The sequence below is a fragment of the Schistocerca cancellata genome, chromosome 12 (assembly GCF_023864275.1).
Source record: "Schistocerca cancellata isolate TAMUIC-IGC-003103 chromosome 12, iqSchCanc2.1, whole genome shotgun sequence".
Lineage (NCBI taxonomy): Eukaryota > Metazoa > Arthropoda > Insecta > Orthoptera > Acrididae > Schistocerca > Schistocerca cancellata.
Window position 1 is genome coordinate 121,358,344 of NC_064637.1, and position 27,087 is coordinate 121,385,430.

The 27,087-nt window shown below is 38.1% G+C and overlaps 1 protein-coding gene across 4 annotated transcripts in view; it reads left to right on the plus strand.

Moving 5' to 3' along the window:
* LOC126109883 (V-type proton ATPase 116 kDa subunit a 1) overlaps nucleotides 1-27,087 on the plus strand; it is a 117,696-nt gene that overhangs the window by 44,109 nt on the left and 46,500 nt on the right. The window contains exon 4 of one of the 4 annotated variants that reach the window (XM_049914968.1): nucleotides 11,557-11,579. The exons of 2 other annotated variants lie outside the window; for them this stretch is intronic. In XM_049914968.1, coding sequence (XP_049770925.1) covers nucleotides 11,557-11,579 — 23 coding nt within the window. Of the gene's footprint in view, nucleotides 1-11,556; nucleotides 11,580-20,863; nucleotides 20,962-27,087 lie in introns of all 4 variants that reach the window. One more of the 4 variants, XM_049914966.1, reaches the window with a different exon arrangement.

Below are 27,087 nucleotides of genomic sequence, written 5' to 3' on the forward strand. Positions count from 1 at the left end.
AGCCCACCATCCCCATGCCTCATCGGCCTTCCAAGAAGGCCTCCAAGAAGAAATCTTTATCCTCCTCTCCACCCCGGCGTGTTTCGTCTGACGCTCCATCCGTGAGTCGCTGCTCCCGGCTGTCCTCAGTTTCGCCGGGACGCTCTGCTGCCAGGCGCTCAGCTGGCCTCTCGTCGGCGAATGATGCTGCCCCTCCTACGCAACCCGGGAAAGCGGCCGCTGCTGGCGACGACTCGATGGAACAGGATCCGCCTCCCACCGGTTGTAGCGTTGTACCCTCGACACCTGGCCCTCCGCGGCCGTCGAGGTGACCAGCTCTTCACCTGTTTCATTCCCCCTCTTTTCTGACTAGCGATGGCTTTGTTACATTGGAACATAAGAGGTATTCGATCTAATCAGGAGGAATTACAACTGCTCCTCCGCCTGCACTGTCCGCTCGTCCTTGGTCTCCAGGAAACCAAGTTGCACCCAACTGACCGTATTGCTTTTACCCACTATACCTCGGAGCGGTGTGACCTCCCCCCTATGGACGGTATTCCAGCTCATGGTGGGGTCATGTTGCTCATTCGGGACGATGTCTATTACCATCCCCTCCCATCGACCACCCCACTCCAAGCAATAGCTGTCCGTATTACTCTTTCTGCCTTTACTTTTTCTGCTTGTACCGTCTACACTCCATCGTCATCCGCAGTTAGTCGGGCTGACATGATGCACCTGATTGTTCAGCTTCCTCCGCCATTTTTATTGTTTGGCGACTTCAATGCCCATCATCCCCTTTGGGGCTCTCCTGCATCCTGTCCGAGAGGCTCCATATCCGGTCCATCCCTTGGTGCAACAGATCCAGCAGTCCCTCCATTCTTTCGCTGAGGGTGGCTCTCCTGTCAGCTTTCTGTGGGTTTCCGGCCATGTAGGAGTGCCTGGGAATGAGGCTGCTGATGCTGCAGCCAAGGCTGCAGTCCTCCTGTCTCAGCCAGCCTCCCATTATGTCCCGTCATCTGACGTTAGTGGGGTTGTTTGTAAGGGGCTTGTGTCCTTGTGGTGGGATACTTGGTCCTCACTTCAAGGAAACAAGCTCCGGGCAGTCAAACCGTTCCCAACTGCTTGGACAACCTCCTCCTGACCATCTCGGCGAGAAGAGGTCCTTCTGACCAGGTTGTGGATTGGGCATTGCCGGTTTAGCCACCGCTACCTGCTCTCCGGTGACCCAGCCCCGCAGTGCCCTTGTGGTCATGCATTAACAGTGCGCCATGTTTTATTGTCGTGTCCCCGTTTTAGTCAATTTCGTGTTGTCCTGTCTCTGCCATCTACTTTACAGGATATTTTAGCGGATGACACTCGAGCAGCTGCTAGTGTTCTTGGTTTCATTACTTTGACTGGATTGTCCAAAGACATCTAACTCTTTCACTTATTTTATCTGCCTCTTTGTAAGAACTTTCTGGTGTCCCCCCCCCCCCCCCCCCCCTTGAGTTTTACTAGATTCTATGTGCTCTAACAATTGTGACTGGGCGCTAATGACCTCAGTAGTTGAGTGCCCTTAAACCTCAAACAAACAAAAAAAACCGCATCTGGGCGGAGTGCGTGTTTCCCAGACGCTGGCGTGAAGCCACTGTCATACCCATAGCTAAGCCTGATAAGGACAAACAGCTTCCTTCTAGCTACCACCCTATTTTTCTCACCAGCTGTGTTTGCAAGGTGATGGAATGTATGATTCGTACCTGGCTGGTATGGTGGCTAGAGTCTCGCAATTTACTAACCACTTCACAGTATGGCTTTAGAGTGCGGGGTTATGCAGTTGATCATCTTGTCAGTTTGTCCACCCATGTCATGAACGGTTTTCTGCAGAAATCCCAGATTGTGGCCATGTTCTTTGATTTGGAGGAAGCCTACACCACCACCTGCTGCTGGAGGACTGGTATCCTCTGCACTATCTATATGTGGGACTTTCTGGCCACCTGCCCCATTTCCTTCAGGCATTTTTAAAAGTACATGTAGGTTCTGCCATGTCAGACACCTTTATCCAGGAAAGCGGTGTGCCTCAGGGTTCTGCCCTGAGCATCATCCTCTTTGCTATCACCATTAACCCTACAATTGCCTGCCTGCCACTGGGCATCTGTGGCTCCCTTTTCGTTTACAGTTTTGCCATCTATTGCATTCTCCACAGAAATGTCTCATTGAGCAGCGTCTTACGTGATGTCTTGATAAAAAATGACTTTCGTTTTTCCACTGACAAAACCATTTGTATGAATTTGTCTTGGCGCAATTGGTTTCTTCCACCGTCTTCACATCTTGGGCCTGTTGCCCTTCCGTTCATTTAAACTACATAATTCCTGGGGCTCATGCTCGATAGGAAACTATCTTGGTCCTCCCACGTGTCTTACCTGGCAGCCCGCTCTATGCGATCCCTCAGTGTCCTGTGTGTCCTCAATGGTACTTCCTGGGGTACTGATTGAACCACCCTCCTCCATTTGCACCGGTCCCTTGTGTGTTCAAAACTAGACTGTGGGTGTTTTGTTTATGCATCTGCACGTCCATCCCTCTTACGCTGTCTCAATACTATCCGTCATTGTGGCATCTGTTCGGCAAAACTACCACTCGCCTACAGCTGTGACTTTCTCCTCAGCAGATATGCATGCTGTTTGTCTGCCATGTGTGGCCACCCATTCTATGACTCCTTCGGTCACGAGTATGGGGCATGTCCCTCTTGTCTGTTATCTCCTGGAGTTCGCTTTCGGCTACTACTCTTGTAGCTACGTGCAGCTTTCCCAATGAGTGTGAACCCTTCACCACGTGAGCTTTGTGCGGCAGCCTGTGTTCACATGGGCCTTAATTCATTTCCAAGGACACTACTCCAGCCTGGCTCAATTGCCTTGTTTCATGAGCTTCGTACGGAATTTTGCAATAGTTCTTTTGTGTGCACAGACAGCTCTTGGACTGACCTTGGTGTCAGGTGTGCCTTCGTCATTGGCACAGACGTTTTTCGGTATCAGATTCCGGAATACTGCTCAGTATTTTCAGTAGAGCTCTCCCGTGTATCAGCGCCCTCAGTACACACCTGGCGACACAGGCTTTTCAATTGCGTCACCTGCTCAGACTCTTTGTGCCCTTCAAAACATCTGTATGCTGTACACCATCCATTCTTTAGTGCAACATGTCCAGGAAAGCTGTCACTTGCTCACTCTTGATGGAGCCACTATGATGTTTATGTGGGTTCCTGGTCACACCGGTCTGACAGGAAACGAGGCTGCTGCTGCTGCTGCTGCTGCTGCTGCTGCTGCCAAGGCTGCAGTCCTCGTACCTCATCCCTCAGATGGCCTCTGTGTTGCCATGTGTCACTTTGGCATCATCAATGGTATTCCCTTCATGAGAACAAGCTCCCTGCTATTAAGCTTCTCCCAGTGTCTTGGAAGACCTCCTCTCAGCCCTCTCGCTGTGAGATCATTTTAACTAGGTTGTGTATTGGGCACTGTGTCTTTAGCCATCGCCATTTATTGAGTGGTGCTCCATCACTTTGTGGACGTTGCGCCCAAATTTTAACTGTCCGCCATTTCCTAATGGAATGCCCTTTTTTAATTGCTGTTGACTGCATTTTACTTTTTATTCGTCATAGCAATATGGTGAAGGACATTTAAGTTTTAGTTCTGGACCTCCATTTCTCTATGGTGTATTTTATAGATGTTTATCCACGTCCCTGTTTTTAGCTGTCTTCTCTTAACATCAGTTGGGATGGGATTGACGTGCACTCGTTTTTAACTTCGCTGTCTTCGTGTTCTATAGTTTTGACAGGGGCACATATGACCCTATTGTTTATGCGCCCTGAAGCAAAACAAAAGTGTACTATGTAAATGACAATGAAAAGGTCCTTTGTGGAATGTAAATAATTTAAGGAGAATAGTTGGTGCTGAGTTATCTGTTGGCACATAAAGAAAATTGAATGTTCCTACCTTTGGGACTAAACCTTCAACATAACATTTGAAAACTAGCAGTGTTTTCAGCCTTCTTAATGTGCCTGCTGACAACTCAGCATCTCAACTGTGATTACCTTTACAGCTTAAATTGTTCACTGTTATGTATGTTATTACTAATTAATTTTTATTTGACAACACAAACTACAGCGAAATTCCCTGGCAACTAAGTTCTGTAACAAAAAACAGTGAAGTACACAAGGAAAACATGGCCAAGATTGAAAAAGATATATTAATACAAATTAAGGAATTAAAAAAACTTATTTTTCAAAGCTCAGAACAGACCCATGACCACAGCAATGGTATGCTGCACTAACTATAGGCATGCAGTGGAAGTTTGTACAGTTGCAGAATAACAAAATTCAGCCTAAAGAGAAAGTTAATAACAGCCTATGGAGGCTGTGATGACTGTAGTAGAAGTTTGTGCACACAGAAATGTAAACTGTTTTTCTGGAAGGTGTGCCCTGTTAATATTGTAGAATTTAATACTAAACACAATAATAAACTAATTTACAGAGAATATAAAGAATAATTGCACAGTTTGTGCCATTTACCATTCTAAAGACTCGTCCCGATGTATCGAAGGTGGAGATACTGTTTGTTCACATGAGGAATGCACCTCCATAAGTATCTAGAGTATCAGTGCGCTATCTGGGGTCACCGCTCATAAGTAATTTTAAAAAACCTCACACAGATAGTGGAAAGCTATGGAATTGTTAGGTGCATGGCGTGATGCTCACGTAATGATCAGTGACACACTGACCAGGGAACACATGGGACGTCCATTGTTTCTACAATGTTAGCAGTTTGCTTACGTGGGCATGCCACTGAAAATTTTTGGTAGAAAATATGGCCTAGAATTGAAACTGGTAGCTGAATTCAGCATTAGCCAAGGTATTACTGTACTGGAATTTTATCGTTGTTGCTATGCTACATTTAATTACTACTGTAGTGCTAATTCCCATGAACTTGTTTGTGAGTATACAGTAGTGGATAATCTAAAATATGCATTTGGTAAAACTTCACTTACAGGTTATCATTAAATGTTGTGATGTCAGAGTTCATATTTGGTTATACCACACAGGGCTTGAAATGCATTGTAGTTAGTAAATAAGTTTACATACAGGTAATGTGTCCATATTAGCTCCAGTTTAAAGATGTGGTTGTTGCAATTCATACTGAACTTCTGAAAGACATTGATAGTGGAGATTTCATTTTTATTTTGAAACTGAGGTAGTACTTCACTAATATGAAGAAAAAAACTCAAATTTGTATGTTTGAAATTTACTGAAGATATACCAGTGTAACTGACAGATGAACTGAGTAAATGTTCTGTATAACACACATTAAGTTGTTTACCTTTGAGCTCGTGAATATAGAAGACAGCAAAAATCCATTATTTTTTCTTCCTGTTTACATTTTCTCTTGATACCAACATTTTTTTTTTTAATTTTTAGCATTGGCTACACAAGAAGTCACTTATGTCTCAGCACAAGTTCTTCTCTTTCACTGCTGTCTTTATTGTCATAGTGTTTTCAGCTTCCCCATTAGTACTGCATGTAAGTGTTTTGTTTATGGTATGTCACAGTACAAAAGCCCTCTTTGAGTAAACCAAATAGTATCCTAGAGCTACACTACTTATTACCTTCAATAGTTGTTGACACTATTGTCTGGGAAGAAAAGATGGTAGAAGACATGGGTTGTGTGTTTGATGGTGATGAGAGATTTGTACTGAATATACAAAATGTTGCTGCTGATTGCAGTCTCTTTTGGGCTCGTGTTCGGTCTTCGATTAATAATTATCTCGACAGACTTTTTAAGAACTTAAGAGGGTGCTGTTTTATTAGCAAATCGATTTTTTTTCCAGATATATCATTGTTACAGAAGGGTCACATACATTTCTACCTAATTTGTATGCACAAAGAGTCACTGAATTTTCGAAAACGTAAGTTCTATTTTTTATGATAAGTAACTTACTTTTTTCACAAAGCATCCTCCCGTAAAGTTTTACACATGTCAGCAGTCACTGAAAGTTACACAGCATGGCTCTCTGTGAATGTTAATTGTGAAGGCTTCTTAGGGAGACACAGTCCCTTCTCGAGGCTCAGAGCAATGCTTACTAATGATTCTGAATATAAGAGCCCTGGATTTGCAAAGTGGTCACAAAATGTTTGTATTTTAGCCGTCCTGTTGGAAAGTGCTGCATTGTGTTGGAATAGGCTGCTTTAGATAGATTAAAATTAAATTTTGATTGACAGATGGTATTGACCAGTGAGGATGACAGCATTTATTGAGAGTTAGTCTACCACATGTTAAATCTTTAAGACTTTCGTACACATCACTGACATTAGTGTAATATGTGTACTTATATAGTTGTCATCTTTGCCACTAGAGAGACAACAGATGCCATGGTAGTTGTTGAGACATGCGGTTTCTTTCCACTCATTAATTGAAAGCTGAATAACAGCCAAAGAGAGAGCTTTCAGTCACAGATGGTAAAAGTTGTAAAGTAACAAATAGACTGTCTCCCATCAGTTTGTCCCCATGTCAGTTCTGAAGTGTCCAGATATACTTACATATTTCCTAAAACAGTACAACACTGTTTTAAAAACTGAAGAAATAGTGGTTGAAGAATAATAGTTTTCCTTGTGTGATTAACTATTAAAATTAAATACTACTGATGGATTACGCCTTAGGTGAGTTCCGACTGGTTGACTGCTGCCTAAAACACAGTACAAGGAGCAATTTATGATCATGGGGCAGGGGATCAGCATGTTGCCATTCCCTCCAGTTGTTACTGACTGTAGGTGATGCCCCTGCTGCTTTATTCAAACAGCTCTTCATTTGGTCTCTGTTGTGTGCTGAGTGGACCCCATACTAGACCTTCCTACCACAGAAAAATCTCTGAGGTATTGTTAATCGAACAAAAGTCCTTTCACACCAAAGACAGCGAAACTAATAGTTAGATTATGGAGGCAGGCAGTCTTTGCATTTAACTACAAAAATTTTTAAGCAGTGCACTGAAATCTCTGGTACCTGGGGGATAATGTATAAGTCACAAATCGTGAAGTCAATAGTTCGATTCTTACCAGAAGTATTTTATTTCCTACTTGATTTTTCATATTTTTAGGAGGTTTGAAGAAATAGGGGGAGACGCATTATATTGGTTGGCTCAGTTGAAGAGAAATGGAAATAAACCTGAAATTCTCCATATATCAGTGTTGTAATCTGGTCAAAATCTATGAAAAGTTTCACACCCAAGAGACTAAAAAGCAGAAGATAGTTATTTAAATAAAAATAAATTTTTAATAAATCACATTTTTAAATTGTAGTTAAAGTATAAAATAATTTCTCTGAGCCCCGTATGGATTCCTAACACCATAGTAATGAAAATTTTGTGATCGTGAATTTTTAATAAGTATGAAAATACTTGTAAGACTTAAATGAAAAAGTGGCACACATCAATAAGTAAAACCAAGGATATGAATTACTCATCCATCAGTTATGTACCTATGGAGAAACATTGCTGTTGGAGCACAGAAAGATGGATATATTCCTGTTTAAACGACTCTGACTGAAAAGTAGGGCACCACCTGCCTCATTCTACCTTCCTCAGCAAGTTCAAAAATTTTCGAAAAAGTTTTCGCTTGTGTATGTATTCATGCTCTTTTTAACATGCAACTCACTTCTCTCTGACAAGCTCCCCTAACTGTAAATTGCTCACACCCACTAGTCCATAGCTATGTCACTCATACTCATCCACTCCCTATTGCTCCTTCTCAATAACTCATTCAGCCAAACTCTTTGTCATTATCTCTTTATGTATTTCTGACTGTCCTACTCTTTCCCTCACCCTTTCTCTTTCACTCTGTCATTGTTGACTGCATTCCACTTCCAATGTGTCCCTCTCATTCTCACTACCATTGTCTCCTGCACTCATTCTATACCACAACCACTATCTACTATCTTCTAGTACTTATTCTTTTCTGTCTCTGTCCCACTGCCCCCCCCCCCTCTCTCCCTCTCTCTCTCTCTCTCTCTCTCTCTCTCTCTCTCTCTCTCTCTCTCCCCCCCCTCTCTCTCTCCCCATCTCTCAGCAAAAAAAAAAAGCCAAAACCTTAGGAAAATTTTTTAAAGTTCCTGAGGAATGTACATTGAAATACCAGGTATTCCACTGTTCAGTCAGTCTTTTTTAAAGAGGAGTGTATTTGCCTTTTTTGTGCTGAGATACAGGTATTTTTCCACTCGTTCCCTTCTATTCACTGCTACAGCAGGGCAGGTCTCTCATATGAAAGGAACTGTATGGGTCAATAAAATATTGATAGGTGACTTATATGAAATTGGAATAACGCAAAACCAATTTATGTGTCAGACCAGATTTCGTGTGTACAAAAATTTTGCATGTATTTCATTATTAAAACATGGGATTCCCAGAATCCTACTGATTACAATGGAGACACATTAGAAAATACTTCTCTGTGCTTCGTTGCTTTATAAACTACGTTTTCACATCATACTAGATTTTACGTATGTGTTTTACAAGTACAGGTTGGCTATCTTGGAACCTCTATATCTCAGAAATGGATAATGATAGCAAGAAAACTTTAAAGGTTTTTGGAGATAGATTTTGCAAATATATCTTAAAAATTACACCCATTTGCTGTGCATAATCTGTGACTTGGTTTTGGTATCCAGAATCTGTGTTCCTTAATTATGGATAAATATTTTAGAAAATGGGAAGATCACACTTCTAAATAAATGTCTAGTGAATATACTGGTAAAATTTGAGCAGTTTGCAGTGGTTGGTTATTTAGCTAACTAATGCTGGTGACAAAAAAATGGTGAAAAATGCTTTATTTGGGTTTTCTCAGGAACCCCCACAAACTAAACGGTGCTTCTGTAAGCCCCACACGGTCCACTGTGGACCATATCTAATTCAAGCAGTTAGTAATCTGTACAGGCAAAGAGAGAAATTATTTTATACATTTTAATCAGATTTAAAAATGTGGTGTATTAAGATTTTAATTTTATTTGAATAATTATTTTGCATCAAATTTCAATTTATTATAGTCATGAGATTAGGTATTAAAAACAATATCATATTTTAATTAACTAGTTATATAGTATTTGTTAACCAACATACCACTTTAATAATTACAGAATTTAAATAAATGTGTTTTATATTACCACTAGTGACAATCAAACCAATAACTTTGTGATTACTAAACTTATACACTCATTGAGTGACTCGAAATGTTTTCAGCTCTACATCACTTTAACCTTTAAATCTTCAAAGGTGATTTCTTAGAGTTTTTGAAAACTGTGTTGTACTGCTTTATGAAATTGGTGTCTAGGGACTTCCCTTAAAATCTTGTAAGAATGAATAAGAGGATAGAGCCGTTGGTAGAATATGAACACAAACTGATCGGTGCCATGTACCAGATTGTGAATATGTTAACATATTATTAATAGCAATAGTTAAGACTGTTATTTTTTGAGTGCAAACAATAATTAATGAAATGTGAACTGCAGTTTTTACTGTAACTTACTTCTGCATCACATTAGATAGATACATGAACAAGACAAATTCAGCACAGTGCTCTAGGGTGGCATTGGTGTTGTGTATACCTTCAGTATTATATTTGTCTGTGATGGAGCAATCTACCTTTGAGTTCAGGTGTAAAACCTAATTTTGTTGTATGATGCCTATTCAGAGCTTCTTGCAAACCTACTTCACTTTTCCACATACTTCCTGTTAACTTCTAAGGAAAATAACATTGTACTAGTTTCACCAACCCATCTGCATAGGAATGCCTGCAGGTATTTTATCACTTAACACCAGTCTACTAATCTTCCCAACACTGATCAGGAAGACATTATTTAAAGTGTAATATCAGGTTATTATCAGAGGTGATATGGTTGGGTCTGTAGGGTGGATTGTTGTGAAGTTTCCAGCTGAAATGCTGTATTTTATCCTTATTGGGAATGTTATGTGGAAACCTGTTGTGGAAGTTGGACTGTCCTCTACAACAGGTTCCTGCATTATTGGTTTTGGATGGTAGTCTTGGTTTGGTGAGCATTTTGCAGTTGCTGGAATTATGAAGTGTATTATAGGACAGTACTTCACACAAGCAACTGTCTTCCAACTATAAACAAGAGCTCTTCTCAAGCAAGTTCATGTAGAGATCACCAGTTAACCCTTTTAACACTAGATTAAAAATAATTGCAACCTTAAGGCACAGTGATGAACAATTGTCGTAACCATTGTCAGTGTATGTAATTTTTTTCTCAAAATATAATTTGTGTTGAGTAAATTGTTCAAAATCTACTTAATTGTCTATAGAATGGATACATATTTTAAGGGATAAATTTTAGCTTTTAGATTGAAAGGTAATTTGCAACAGGAAATAAGAAAAATTGCCTGTATATTATATAGTTGTCTCTGGCAGTGATATGATTTATTTACATAGAAAAAAATAGTGTGATGTGTATTTCATACTAAATCTAAGATGAATACACAATACAAGCAGCTCCATACTATCCTCTAAAAACTTCTGGACACACAGTATATCGGCTTGTTCAGATTTGATGTTTGATATTTCTACATGTTGTAGTCCTGTTAATGAATCACAGACATTGCTTACATAAACACAATGTTTTGTGTGTGTGTGGTTTGGTGACCATGTTTGTAACTAATAAAATTACTTGTCCTATTAGTAAATATTAAATGTGAAAATTCAGTGTTCTTACATTTTAATTTTGTTTCTTTATGCTTTTAGATCACTTATCCAAGTTTGAGTTTTCCAAATAACAGAAATGTTTCAAATTTGAATTATATGTAAGGTGTAAGGCTAAAGTTTCAATATTTTGTGTGGTTGAAGGCACAAGTTTTAATCCTGTTCGGATGTAGAATTCGTACCTCTCACGGATGCTAAAGTCTTCAGGTCTTAACTGTGTCCTTAATGTCCCACATCTAACTGCATGATACTGATGATGACCGTCGTTATGCACTGTGTGCCCTTTACTTAGAATGGCAGCTTTGTGGTGAGTGGTTTGGTGGAAATTCTCTAACCGTGCACAAAGTTTGGTGGAATGATTTCACAACTAAAACAAGGGATGGACAGGTACTTTAAAAGAATCAGTATTGTGAAATGTAAATACAAACTGACAGCTTTAGTTTGAGAAATTGTGGAAATGTGACTTAATTCTTTAGTGAAAATGTGTAATGTTGAAATAACTCATTCCTATTAGAAGAATTAAAATCCTAAATGTTCCAATGGAAAATTTGGACCCAGTTACTACAGTTAGCTCTTCGTACATATTGGCTACATATGTACAAATGTGTAGAGGTTTATGATGTTTTAATTTAGATTGTTACTTGGAGATAAAACTACTGTGCATACGAATGTGATGTCTGTGTCATTTAGAGTAAATACTAACATAACTGATTTTTAATACCTTATCTATACAACCTGTGTAATTTTTTTAGTTGCTAGCTGTAATTATTTTTTTGCCCATCTGAATTGTAATCTGTACTGATGTTTCCTAAATAATTACCTATTAAAATAGCTTTGAGAAAACTTATTTTTTACAGAGCAGCTGGCCTGTTATATTGAAGTAAGTAAAGTCATAGGCCACATTTGCCCATCACTTGCACCTCAATTTTATTTTCTGTGCTAGAAAGTGTGAAGTGTCTAGCTGTTCTTTTTCCATGGAGTGTGTGAACCTTCAAGCTGTTGAGTTCGTAAGATGCCGGGCAGCATGGGTGTAATTCCATTAAGACAGGAAATTTGGTTTGTGACTACTAAGTTGCATAATTTAAACATTTGTCTTAATAGCTTTGTGGTGCATCTATCTGTCTTGTTGTGCATCAGTTGGATTTTGTGATGTTTGCACATAGAATGTTGTGTGGAAAGTGTTTTCAGTGATGCCTTCTGTAGCTCCAGAGTGCACTCAAAAAGTATTTCCTAACATTGTCTTGAATTGCAAGTTCAGTGGTGAAGTTTTAGGTGCAAAAGGAACAGAAAGAAAAAAGGAGCATGATTGCATGCTGAGACACTTAAGTCAAATTGAAAGCAATTTAATATCTGAAATAACTTTTTACCACTGTTTAATTTTTTTATTGGAGTCTTTCCTCAAATGCTGATGGTATTGTTCTGTTAGCTGACGATGAAAACGAATTAAAAACTCTGGCAGCACAATGAATAAATGCTGTGAAAGTTACGGGTCTTCAGATAAAATCGGGTGAAACAATGTACTTCAGAACTTCTTGCCGCCCAGCAAATAGTAATACACTTCATATTAGTGACACAACTTTTGGACAGACCAACAAATTGACGTTGGCACTCTGCTACCTTCTGATAACTCTATAAAAGATGAAATAGAATCAAGAATTCAAAAGGTTAACTGATGCCACTATGTCCATATGGCAGTCGTCAAAATCAGCTTTCTAGGAAATTGCACATGTAGAAACCATTAATTGAATCAGTTTTTAACTTTCGTATCTGAAATCTGAAGATGAATAAATAAACAATAGCAAAAATTGAAGCCAAAGGATGGCAATGAATAGGGCATGTCATTAATGCACCACCATCCAGGACTATCAGGATATTTACTAGATTCTGGTATTGGCAGACGACTTGTTGGATGTCTGTGTAAAAGCTGCTTTGACAATACTCAAAGGGAACAATTAAAGCAGAGTAGAAACAGGAATGTTATTTTTGAGGCCCCAGCAAAGTGGTTAAATGTTGTTCATTATACAGAAAAGAACCTTTGTTACTTGCAAAGCTTAATAATAATAATAATAATAATAATAATAATAATAATAATAATAATAATAATAAACCCCGTGGAGGCTCAGGAAAAGAATACGCCTCCGGTATGTTCTGCCAGTCGTAAATGGCGACGAAAAGAACAAACCACTAATAGGCCTAACCCCCCTTTTAGTGTGATTACTTGGTTCAGGACAGAACTAAAGAAGCCTCGGACAAGCGCAGTCATGGTCGGGAACGACGCTTGAACCCTATGCCCGCCCACAGTGGTAACGACACTGCTAGCCAACTGGAAAATGATTTAAATCCAAATAGAGGTGTTTTGCAGGATATGCTTCCTGCAACCACCCTACAAGGAAAACAAAGACAGAGGATGAGATGGTCAGATGAAGTTAATTGACACCTCATGTTCTGTTATTACCAAGCAACAAACCTAGGAACCAACACAACTGGATACAGATCACAAGTATACACAACATTTATTACCAGATACCCAGAATTAAAATTTTTAACAGAACAACAACTAGCTTATCAGATCCGTGTAATAATCAAAAATAACAGGATACCCCAGTCAGAATTAGAAAACATCAAACCACAAGTAAAACAAATACTGGAACAAAACAACGTGCAATCAGAGGAAGAAGAAAATACAGTAATGGACTCAAACATCCCAGAGCAAACAAACAAAGACCAACACGCATCAATTAAACAATCAGAGGAAAACGAAATCTTAAGACAGCCACCAGAACAAGCACAAATAGAACACGAAGAGACACACGTGTTAAGATATAGAAGAGAAATTTCAGCTGAAATATATAGAATACAAAGACACAAATACAGACATTAGACCATTCTTGCATAGACCGCCAAATAACCCACAAGTCGAAACAACAATAAAAACTATCAACACAATCATACACAACAAAATAAATGAAAATACAACTATGGAAGAGTTACAACTACTGGTTTATATAGGAGCACTCACTACACTAAGTATACACACTAGGCAGAGATCAGAACAAACCAACACACAGAAGAAACCCACAAAACCAGCATGGCAACACAGGCTACAGATCAGAATAGAAAAACTGAGAAAAGACATCGGACAACTAACACAATTTATAAGAAATGAAATATCAGACAAAAAACGAAAAAGGTTAGGTAAAATCTCACAACAAGAAGCAATAGAGCAATTAGATGAAAAAAAGCAGAAATTGCAAGCATTGGCCAAACGACTTAGAAGATACAAAAAAAGTGAAAATATAAGGAAACAAAACCAAACATTCAACACAAACCAAAAGAAATTTTACCAGACAATAGATAACACACACATTAAAATAGACAATCCACCAAACATAACAGACATGGAACACTTCTGGAGCAACATATGGTCAAACCCGGTACAACATAACAGGCATGCACGGTGGATACAAGCAGAAACAGACGCATACAAGATGATACCACAAATGCCTGAAGTGATAATTTTGCAACATGAAGTCACCCGAGCAATTAATTCTACACACAATTGTAAAGCCCCTGGAAATGATAAAATAGCAAATTACTGGCTAAAGAAGTTCACCTCAACACATTCACATCTAACTAAATTATTTAATAGTTACATTGCAGACCCATACACATTCCCTGATACACTTGCACATGGAATAACCTATCTGAAACCTAAAGATCAAGCAGACACAGCAAACCCAGCTAAATATCGCCCCATAACATGCCTACCAACAATATACAAAATATTAACTTCAGTCATCACACAGAAATTAATGACACATACAACACAGAACAAAATTATAAATGAAGAACAAAAAGGCTGCTGCAAAGGATGTAAAGAGCAACTGATAATAGATACAGAGGTGACATATCAAGCTAAAACTAAACAAAGGTCGCTACACTACGCATACATTGTTTACCAAAAAGCCTTTGATAGTGTACCCCACTCATGGTTACTACAGATATTGTAAATATACAAAGTAGATCCTAAATTGATACAGTTTCTAAACATAGTAATGAAAAACTGGAAAACCACACTTAATATCCAAACAAATTCAGGTAACATCACATCACAGCCAATACAGATTAAGCGTGGAATATACCAAGGAGACTCATTAAGTCCTTTCTGGTTCTGTCTTGCTCTGAACCCACTATCCAACATGCTAAATAATACAAATTATGGATACAATATTACTGGAACATACCCACACAAAATCACACATATGCTATACATGGATGATCTAAAACTATTGGCAGCAACAAACCAACAACTAAACCAATTACTAAAGATAACAGAAGTATTCAGCAATGATATAAATATGGCTTTTGGAACAGACAAATGTAAGAAAAATAGCATAGTCAAGGGAAAACACACTAAACAGGAAGATTACATATTGGATAACCACAGCGACTGCATAGAAGCAATGGAAAAAACAGATGCCTATAAATATCTAGGATACAGACAAAAAATAGGAATAGATAATACAAATATTAAAGAAGAACTAAAAGAAAAATATAGACAAAGACTAACAAAAATACTGAAAACAGAATTGACAGCAAGAAACAAGACAAAAGCTATAAATACTTATGCTATACCAGTATTGACGTACTCATTTGGAGTAGTGAAATGGAGTGACACAGACCTAGAAGCACTCAATACACTTACACGATCACAATGCCACAGATATAGAATACATCACATACATTCAGCAACAGATTCACATTAAGCAGAAAGGAAGGTGGAAGGGGATTTATAGATATAAAAAACCTACATTATGGACAGGTAGACAATTTAAGAAAATTCTTTCTAGAACGAGCAGAAACTAGCAAAATACACAAAGCAATCGCTCATATAAATACATCAGCTACACCATTGCAATTTCATAACCACTTCTACAACCCTTTAGATCACATAACATCAACAGATACAAAGAAAGTAAATTGGAAAAATAAAACACTACATGGCAAGCACCCGTATCATCTAACACAGCCACACATAGATCAAGACGCATCCAACATATGGCTAAGAAAAGGCAATATATACAGTGAGACGGAAGGATTCATGATTGCAATACAGGATCAAACAATAAACACCAGATATTACAGCAAGCATATTATTAAAGATCCCAATACCACAACAGATAAATGCAGACTTTGCAAACAACAAATAGAAACAGTAGATCACATCACAAGCGGATGTACAATACTAGCAAATACAGAATACCCCAGAAGACATGACAATGTAGCAAAAATAATACATCAACAACTTGCCATGCAACATAAACTAATAAAACAACACGTTCCCACATACAAGTACACACCACAAAATGTACTGGAGAATGATGAATACAAATTATACTGGAACAGAACGATTATAACAGATAAAATAACACCACATAACAAACCTGACATCATACTCACCAATAAAAAGAAGAAATTAACACAACTAATTGAAATATCCATACCCAACACAACAAATATACAGAAGAAAACAGGAGAAAAAATTGAAAAATACATCCAACTGGCTGAGGAAGTCAAGGACATGTGGCATCAGGATAAAGTCGACATTATACCAATTATACTATCAACTACAGGAGTCATACCTCACAATATCCACCAGTACATCAATGCAATACAGCTACATCCAAACATATATATACAACTACAAAAATCTGTAATTATTGATACATGTTCAATGACCTGAAAGTTCCTAAATGCAATATAACATATACCGTACAGTTAAAAGGAAGTCACGCTTGATCAAGGTCCGCGTCACTGTCCATTTTTGACCAGACATAATATCTGAGAATAGAAAGAAATAATAATAATAATAGTACTGTCACTGTAGTCACTGACTTCATTAATGACCTTACAGAAAATGGTCCCCCCCCCCCCCCCCCCCCACCTTTGTGGAAAATTTGTCAGGTTACCAAAAAATGTAGAAAACATCAGACAACTGTCTGTGGGTGCAGAAAAACTTGGGATGACAAATAATGGCAGTTATACTCGAGCAAGAATGAATGGTGGTAATATGAATTAGTTGAGCGCTTTGATTAGAATGGCGAGAATGATGACAGTGGATTGGCTACGTTAGGAGGGGGGAAGGGAATGGAAAGCAGTAAGGGAAATGACTGGTCGTCTTTTTAATTTTGAATGAAGTGATATGGTACTAATAAACAGATGACATATCTAAAAACTACGGAATTCATATCATATTGGCAGTTCCTATTTAGGCAAATATTGGAAATTCAAGCAAATCCTCCACATTGTTCTGAAGTTCTGCTAGATGTCTATAATGAGGTCAGAACAACTGCAGAGCTGGTTATAAAACAGCACAAGACTTGAAGCTGTGGATTCTTCCCATGGAAACAGTGTGTTCAAGCATTTAAGCCCTTTTGATAGGAGAGACGTTGGTGACAAATTCTGTTTGGTACAGTCGAAACTTACTATTTTTGAAAGGTCACCTTACACGGAGCACCAAAACACTTTTGGCTGTTTTCTGTCTGTGTGTAATTGCCTACATATTTTGTGCTTTGCTAAAACATAAAGTCATCGTGCGTTTCTGATGAGTGTGATGTTGCTGTAGCACTGAAGTGTAATTTCTCTCTCTCATTCATTAGCTTAGCAGTAAGCATTGTCTGAAAATGGTGTTGCTGGTGGATCACCAGAATATTACAAAGTTTCACTGACCCTCTCTACTTGAGTTAGAAGAGCTTAATCTGTTTATCAATATTTCATTGGATTCCGAAAAGGCTAGAAAATTTGGAGAAATGGTAAGAAACAGTTGCCAGTCGAGGAAAAAGTCAGCTGGAAGGGTAATTCCCACAAACGCAGGAGAATTAAAGTTGGAAGACCTAATGGAAACAATGATATTATATCAGAAATAGATTTAGTTAATAATACACAGTAAAAAGGTTGTTGACATGGATTGTAGTAAATTATGTGGTTCAGTACTCCATGAAAAGCTAATGTTGTGGCCCAAAAACTTTATTCTACGAAGCTGATTGAGTACCCTGCAAACAAAAAACGACAGCACTAGTCATTGATCTAATTAGTAACTTGAATTTATGGCTAATTAAACAGCTGGTTGAAAGTTAATTGCACAGGTTTGTTGGAAATGTAGATGGTGCAGGTGGTAGTAAATTTCTGTGGTACATTTAGGATCTGTCTTAAACTGCTGTTAGTATGTCCATTGTAGGTGAAATATTGGTAATAATTTATTGGAATTTATACTAGCCTCAGCACTTCCTCTGCAGCAAAATGATAGTCTAATACATCAGAGATTGTCTGAATGGATAGTGAGTGCGCTGAAGTTTCTCATATATTTATTTTCATGTGCTTAATTATCTTGTGGGAAGTATTTATATAAATATAAATTTCCTAAATGATAGATGGTAATTAACAGTGCTGATAGTATGATGAAAATAATTGGTTACTTGCCTCACAGTCATATTTGAATTGTATGTGTCTATTTGCCTTGCTGATGTTTCTCTACAACCTCCTGGTTTTTGTCAGATGTTCTGGTCTTTGTTGTAAATGCATCAGTTGCTTTGTTAGAGGTTTTTTATTTGATGTCCAAAAATTCCAGTGCTGATTAAGTTTCGGCGTATTTATATATTTCTGTAATCATTATCGTAAGAACAGTGTCATGTAATAGATGCCTGTGAGAGTAGCATTATGGACTAAATCAAAAACTGCCTTAGTGACTGCATCCGTGAAATTGTAGAAAGCTACAGTAGTATTTAGTTATGCTCTAAATCTGTAGGCAATATTAGTTATCCAGCAGGTGTAAGGCCCAAATTCTGTAATGTGTGTTTTAAGTTTTCTGTATAGCCTCCATTTTGTTCACTATATCCCCATTGAATTTGTTGGTTGCGTCGATCAGCAGTGTAGATATAGCATTCAGGTTATATTCTCCCACCTAGCCATGTAGTAATTCCTTATCTTTGCTGTAAGTTGGTATATAAACATCTTCTCCCCTTCTGATATTAAGCTGAATGTAATTTTGTTTTGGACAGTAGTGTACAGTATATTAAGTTGTTCTTACTTTCAGGATTGCCATTTCAAGCCTTCAGTGTGGATTTTTAATTGGTAGCTAGAATGCCAGTGGCAGAGATATTTGTCTTATTTGCCTTCCAGAAAGCAGCATGTTCTCTTCCTCTTCACAAGTGCCATTCATCACACTGGACACTCGGCTTCAATGTAAAACTTAATGGGTCCTAATGTTAGTTGAAAGACAGAATCTTATTGAATGGCAAGAACTTTTGTAGAAGAAATTTTGTACACTTTCTCTCTATACGGAAACTGAAGTTAATTAATAATCTTAAATTTACAGTTTCAAATTTCATTTGTGTCTGGTATGTAGCTGGGTGATGTGCACAGAATTCTTTATATTCTTGACATGTAAACAGATGTGAAAACATTGTGATAAGTAAAATTCTACATTTTAAGAATTCAATGTAGGTTGTTACTGGGAATGGTGGTGGGAGCATAGTAACTGTTTCAGTGAGCTGAGCTGTTGTTGAAAAATGTTCTAACCGTTTGAAATTAAAGGTATGAATGCTTGCTGAAGCTGTTTTAAATTTTACATTTGAGAACTGTTCTGCTTTTTTAAATAAAATTGTGTACTTTAGCAGAGAAACTGTTGTTCTTGGCAGAGCAATACTCCTGTAAAAAAATAAATGGACCAGTATGTTTTTGTAATTCCATGATTGTTGCATTGGAATTAGATTTGTTGTTGTTTTAGTGGGTGTTGGGTTGTAATGTAGTCCCAGATTTTCCATTCTAACTTTAAAGACTGTCACTCTGTAGCTTACTGTAGAATTATTGCTACTTCTTTGTTTTGTAGGTTTTGTCTTGGTATAGTCTGTCCTCTCCAGTGTGTCGTATTTTGAGATTGTAGTGTAATGCATTGTGCATGGTTATCACTGTTCTTGTCATCTCTGCCTTTCCACAGCATTTTAAATCGAGCCACATTCCAACTTGGACTGCAGAAAGTTGGCTACTTAATGGTTTTGCATGAAATACGACACTGGTTTTTTGCTTGGAAGTAACTGAAGGTTAACAGTAGAAAATATCAATAGAAGACTGTCACGATGAAAGGCTCTCATCTTACAATAGGTAATTTTATCCTCGGTTGGATCTGGAGTAGAAAAAGCAACTGTTTTGTGTTGATTCTGCCCAAGATTATCTCAAATTTTTTATAAATATGTAGGCTTCATTAAAATCGTCCTCGTGTGCTGCCACATTGTCTTACAAAATCCATAAAATACTAAAAACACTAAACTAACTGATGCATTATTTGTACCCTGAGGAAGTGCACTACAATAAAACTGACACATTCGTTATTTTAGTATGTGTTGTGCCTCAAATTCATTTGAGAACTGATCAACACACTTTATGCAACTTTCAGTAAATGATTTTTTGTTTTATATCACTTGAAGTGCACATTAGACTTCAGAAATATTTACTGTACACATTAGGTTGTAAAGTTTGTTTCTATAGGAAGCCACACTCTGGAAAGGATAAGAGTTAAATTATTTTACTAAATCACATTATTAAGACTTGGGTCAGTTAAATATACATGTATCTTCTATTCAAATCATTCTATAAAAAAGGGAGAAAGTTTTCCAGTAATTATTAAATGGCTGATTCCTTTTACAGTTGTAGTAAAATTTTTCCAAAACTTGAACTCGTGAAAGCAATAACTGTAAGGTTATAAATTTTGATAACTGATACTGTTTTCGTGATCATACGGATTGAAAAATCCATTATCTTCAAATATATTTTGTGTAGTGGCCTAGTAGTTATTATTGCAGAATGGGTTTGCTGCCTTATCTTTAGCCAGGCAGTAGAATTGTCAGCATAGGTAGACACCTGAAAAGGTCTCGTATCAGTCTTGCTGGGATAAAATCAGAAATTGGATGTTTGTGACATGTTCACTATTGTGAAATGGTGTTTAACTTAGTGATTTTGTCACAGATGTTTGTGTACAGGCAGTGTGAATTATGGTGAGGAAAAGTGCTAAATGAATCCTCCTTACTACAGTTCCAAGTTGGAAGTGGCCGCTCATACTGTAAAGTGATGCCCCCTCTCCATGTCTGCTGTTTGTTTTTTCCTGTGTAGCACGAGGGGGGAGCAAATGCGACCGAGTCAATGACGCGGGCCCTCATAAGCGATGACTCTATCGCACGGCAGGCGCCCTCCGGGCCCGTCCAGCTCGGGTACGTAAGTGGGCGCGCTCGAGTGGTGTGAGCGTGCTTCTGCGTTACACTTTGGAAGTGCAGCGGGCTTTCTAGTAGTGGCCGGAGAGGAACGGTGGCGAGAGTTGCTAGGTGCTAGAAGAGAGAAGTGCCAGAATTTGATAAGAATACTCTTTCTTTTTTCTCTTGTTACGAAAATTGTCCTCCACAATTGGCACTTTTTCTTTTGTCAGTGGCTTCACGGATTATTTTATGCTGTTATAGTTAGTGGTTAGTACTACTGCCAGTGTAATGTGTTGTCATTGTTGTTGTCAAGTCTGAAGACTGACTGATGCAGCTTAACACTTGACTTCAAATTATATTTCCAAGTTTCAGAAATTTTCTTCCTATAGCCATTCTGCATTTTATATCCTATATCCTCTCAACTTCAACCATAACCAGTTACTTTGCTGCCCAAATAGCAAAACTTGTCCACTACTTAGTGTCTCATTTCCAATTCTAATTCCCTCAGTAATCCTTCATTCAGTTTGAGCTCTCCTTTACTCCTGTTTATGTTAATTGCGTAATGTGTATCCAGACACTATCCATTAGATTCAAATGATATTCCAGTGTGTTTGCTGTCACTGGCCAAATTAATGGCACTGCCAAACCTTGGTTTTATTTTTTCCAAATGTGTTGGTATTTTCCTTTACTGCTTGCTCTTGTACAGACTGAATAATGTGGGACATAGGCTACAATCCTGTTCCATTCCCTTCTCAACTACTACTTCCCTTCTGGCTAGAAAAGATAGGTTTCCCTGCACTTCTTCCCCATTCAGAGACTTGAATGTAGTGCCAGGTTTTGTGTGTGTGTGTGTGTGTGTGTGTGTGTGTGTGTGTGTGTGTGAGAGAGAGAGAGAGAGTAGTACCCATCCTGGGAGTGATTAATGGAGGAGGGGTGATGAAATTTTTTGAAGAATAAAAGCAAAGGTCAGTTATAATTCAGTAAGTAAACAAAATTAATTTTCGTGTTAGAATCTAATATGAGGGCTGTTCAAAAAGTAAGGTAACTTTTCAAATTGTGCAGGCAACGTGCATTTGATTAAAGATCTTTTTTTGTTACGTTGGTACACATGTCCTGGACGTATGCTCACAGTTTCAAGTGTACAGCATACTTCATTTGTTTTTGATGAATAGAAAGGTTAGATGTGTTTTAGAGTAATCAGCAATTTCCGATTATTATAAAAAATGAAGCAATGAATTTGCATCTAATTTTGTGTGGAAAATGGATCTAAAAAACTTGAAGTGTTGACAGTGAGATATGGTGAGTCTCCTGTAAGTAAAAAAAAAGTTTACAAGTGGTACAAGCTCTTCCAAGATGGCCAGGAAGGTGCCAATGACAAACCTCACTCTGGATGCTCCAGCACATCGACAACACATGATAATGTCAAAGCTGTGAATATTACAGATTGCTGTAAGAGAAGTAACTGAGAATGTTGGCATATCGGTCAGCTAGTGCCGTACAAATTTTTTGGATGTTTTGAGCATGAGATGTGTGTTGGCAAAGTTTGTTCCAAAACTTCTCAGTTTTGATCACAAGAACTGTCACATGAGCATCACGAGGAGCTGTTGAATGACATCAATGATGATCCTGATTTGCTTAAGAGGGTCATAACTGGTGATGAAACATTGGTTTTTAGTTGTTAAAACCAAAGCCCAGTTGTCCCAGTGGGAGCATCCCAGAGAGCCAAGACCGAGAAAAGCATGCAAAGTTTGATCAAATGTCAAAGTTTTGGTCACTGTCTTTCTTCAGTTACCGTGCTGTAGTGCATCACGAATTTTTACCTCAACGTCGTACCGTCAATAAGAAGTATTACATTGACATTATGCGCCATTAGCGAGAAGCAATATACAAAAAAAATCTGGAATTGTGGAAAAACAATTCATGGCTTTTGCATCGTGACAATGCACCTGCCCATTCATTGTTGCTTGTGAGATTTTTTGGCCAAAAACAACACAATTGTGCCTCAGCCACCATATCCACTGGATTTAGCCCCCTGCAACTTTCTCCTGTTCCCAAAACTGAAGAGACCTATGAAAGGACGAAGATTTTCAATGATTGAGGAAATAAAAACTTCATTGTGGAAGTACTCAAGGCTGTACTAAAAAGTGCTTATGAGAAGTCATTTGAGGATTGGAAGAAGCATTGGCACAAGTGTTTATCTGAGGGGGATTTCTTTGAAGGGGAAGACATGAATATTGATGAATAAATAAGTATTTATTTCATATAAATATAAAGTAACCTTACTTTCCGAACACACCTCCTATGTTAAAACATTCGTGTCACGATGGATCTTAAATTTGGCAAAGTCAGTGAATTCACAGCAGTGATCTACTTGCATTGTGCAACACAACCTGTGATTCCACAGAGTTGTCACTCATTGGTCAGGGTTTTGCCAGTCAGTTATTAGCTTGAGTGTACCATAAAAAACAGGCAATGTATTTACTTCCAAACTGCTGTATTGTAGAGATTGCTTATAAAACAAAGCTGAGCTTCAACTTGCACAAAAATAGTCCGAATATTTTCACAGTGGTTAAGTTTTCTTTCATGGTTGAGGTTTCACCAGTTTGTGTTCAAAGAACTGATGATAATGCTTGATACACACAATGAAATATTCTCATTTGCAGATGAAGTAAGCAATCAGTTGTCACTGGCAGTAAATTCTATGGACAAATATTTTTCCCCCAATTGAAATTGACAAATACATGCCTTAATGTTAAGACTATTTTCAGTGACATATCCTATATTCATAGTGTGACCTAAGTACAAAATAAAATTGCTCATTCTGTGAAGACAGTGCACTGAAACTGGGTTTTGATAAAGCTGTGCTCACAATATTATGGGGAAATGCTGGGGGTGTCTCTCTTGGTACTGAAGAAAGCCTTCAGATTACAAATTCCATTTGCAACAACTAGCACATGTGAAAGTGGCAAACAGAATATGAGAAGTGTTAAAAACCGTCTCATTGACTTATTATTTCTTGGATTGATAAAACACAAAGCAAATTTTTGTTTGAATGTTAAATAAATATATTAACATTTTGTCATTTCCAAAATAAGAGCATTTCCTTTTTAAATGTGTTTATTTTCTTAACAAAAGGTTAGTTTCATTTTGGGTGACACTCGAACTGATTAAGGGTAGGAGATACTGGTCTGCCTTCATGTCTTGCAGGTTGATTGTTTCTTTCTCAATCAGATACATACAGTCTGTTTATCAGTAATAAAACAGAATTAACTTATTATTCTGTTTAATTTTATATTAGCAAACTGATCTTTCTTTGCTTCAGTAGGAATCGAAGAATTGAAAGAGCAGTTTTGATGGTCAGGTCATAGTATTTTCTATACCTTACCACATTACTATTCAAACATTTTCAGTTTTCTTCTGTTATTGTTTGAACACTGCCTTGCACTTCAAAACTGTCAGTATTTCAGTTTGTTGCTTTGTAATGTGTGGTATTCTGAGACATTCTTATTCCCTTGGTTTCTTCTCATGGTTCTTAATGATTTCTTCATAATTTAGAAAGCAATAACTCTGGTTTTATGTATGTATAATTGAACTGTGCTCTTCCATGGATGAAATGGTGTTATGCTCTCCCAGCAACCTTTTTTTTCTCCAGGTAATCTTAATGGACTTCATCGAAAAGACTATTTATGTTTCAGATTTCAACTTGTCTGTGCAGTTCTGAAAAATATTAATACTATTTTCTATTTCTGTACCCTTATGCAGTATTGGAAGGGGGGGGGGGGTGCGTATTGGAGGTTTGGGGACACTTTTTGCCTCTGTGAAAGGTACAAAAGTTCCTGCAATTGAATTTTCCCTTTATATAATGTACTGCCTTTTGAGTTAGAAGAATCAGTAAGAATAAGTGTTGTTGAACACATGATGTAGCATAATATTTTCATATGATATCCCTTTGTCACAGGTGCACTAGAATTTTTGTTAAAATTGATGGAAAACAGCTTTGGTTATGGCTATGAAGTCTTTCACGAAGGAGTTCTTGCATGAAAAGTTCTCAGTTTCCTTGCCGTGTCAAATTCAAATAAAATCCCAAGCTTTAAATGATAGCTTCAATCATCAAAACTTGCCTTGGAGAGGCCTAATAGACAATATGGCAGTGCAGCTTTCACAAAACTGGACACTCGTACACTGTCTGTGGATATGAACTGTGTTGATGACATTGAAATCCTGACAGTATGAACTCAGTCTTACACATCATCCGTCTACCAGCCACCAAATAAGCAAGCAATAAAGATCCACAGAAACTCGCAATTTTGGCTTTCAGCTGACAGAGCTTATCATGGGTAACTTTTTCATAGTAATCTTTGGTGTATAAGGAGACAGACACAAATGGTAATACTCTAGAAGAATGGGCCAAATGCTTGGGTGTAAAACTAATACATGATCTAAAGTTGCTGTATTCCTTTAACAGTGGATTATGGAGGTGTTATAACACTCTGAATACATTGCTCATCAAATCAAGAAGCGCATTGCAGATCAAGAAGCACTTTGCAGAACCGTTCCCAAGAACATGACACTGAGTTCTTATACGTCCTCCAGAAGCAGCTGTTAAATCAGAAAAGGTTGTATTCAGAAGACAGTTTAACTTTGAAAAAGCTTGGTGGGATCAGTTATCTCAGAACTTGGATGAAGGAGTCATAAAAATCAGGCCTGATCCAAAAAATTACGTAGATTTTGTGGAGCTAGTAAAGAAAATCTTTTGTAAATATGTTCTGAGAGGCCATAGAATACTGTATATACCTGGGCTTGATAGACTGAAAAGTACTCCTTAACAGATATGAACAGCTTATCAAAAATCATCCGTTCTGAGAAGACACAATATAAACAGGAGAACAAGTTATCCAAGCCATATCAACATCCCGAACAGAAAATGACATAACCTCCTCAAACAGACATGAAACACAGTAGTCTATAAGCTGTAAAACAACTACTAAGTACTACCATCTGATGCAGTTTATCCATTGTCTCCTGGAGATCATATACTTTTTGTCACTTTAAATGAGAAAGAGTGTCGGTGAGAATTCAGAAGAATGACTTTCCCCAGGGAAGTGTTCTGGCCCCAATATTGTATGGGGTGTTCAAAAAGTCTCTCCGCAGTGTCATGTGATTCGTAGCCGTGCGTGCTATATGCCGCAGTGAATATACCGAAATGAAACTAAATGAAATACAAGTTATTAATTTATTGAATATTCATTTTTACTAACAAATTCTCACATTAAATGTTGAAAGTGTCCCCCCTGTTGTTGAATGCACAAATCAATTCATCTAATCATGTTTCCAAAAACAAGCTGTAACATTCCTTCTGTAACAGAAGCAGTGAAAGTGGATATTGCAGTTTTGAATTCATCAGTGGATTTTGGATGGTTTTTATAGACAGTTGCTTTTGCTGCACCCCAGAAGAGTCGGGTGGTGGTAGGTCAGGTGATCGTGGAGGCCAAAGTCCCTGTTAAATTATGTGATCACCAAAAATATCAGCAAGCGGTGACATTGAAATGCGAGCTGTATGCATGGTTGCGCCATCTTGTTGAAAATAACCCTTCAGTATTTCACTTAACACAAGTTCTCCTATGAATGGGTACAGAATATCACTGAGAGAGTCCACTTGAAGGAAAGTAACGCAGGAAGGCGAACAATCGTGCGGCACGCGCGGCTAACAATCTTACGGCACTGCAGAGAGACTTTGAACACCCTTTATAACATAGATACCAATGGTCAGCCAATCAACACTGGAACCCAGTCCTTCATCTGTGTGGGTGACACAGCTGCCGCTGTTCAGTTAGCGACATTTGAAGATGCATAAGTGAAACTAACATTTGCTCTCAAAGAACTTATCTGCTATGATGACAATCACTTGAAACCCAATTTGGATAAAACTCAAGGGTGTGCATTCCACCCACACAGTGAGGAGAAAAGAAGATAGCTACAAATCACATGGGCATTATGAGACTGGTTGTATAGTCACAGTGTGCCTAAGACCAACCCCAGTTGACAATATTTCCACTCGTCGGAGTAGCTAGCACCTTCAGATGTAAGAAGTTAGCAGCAGAGAATGCAAAGAAGGCGTAAGAATCAGATTTGAGGCAGCGACTG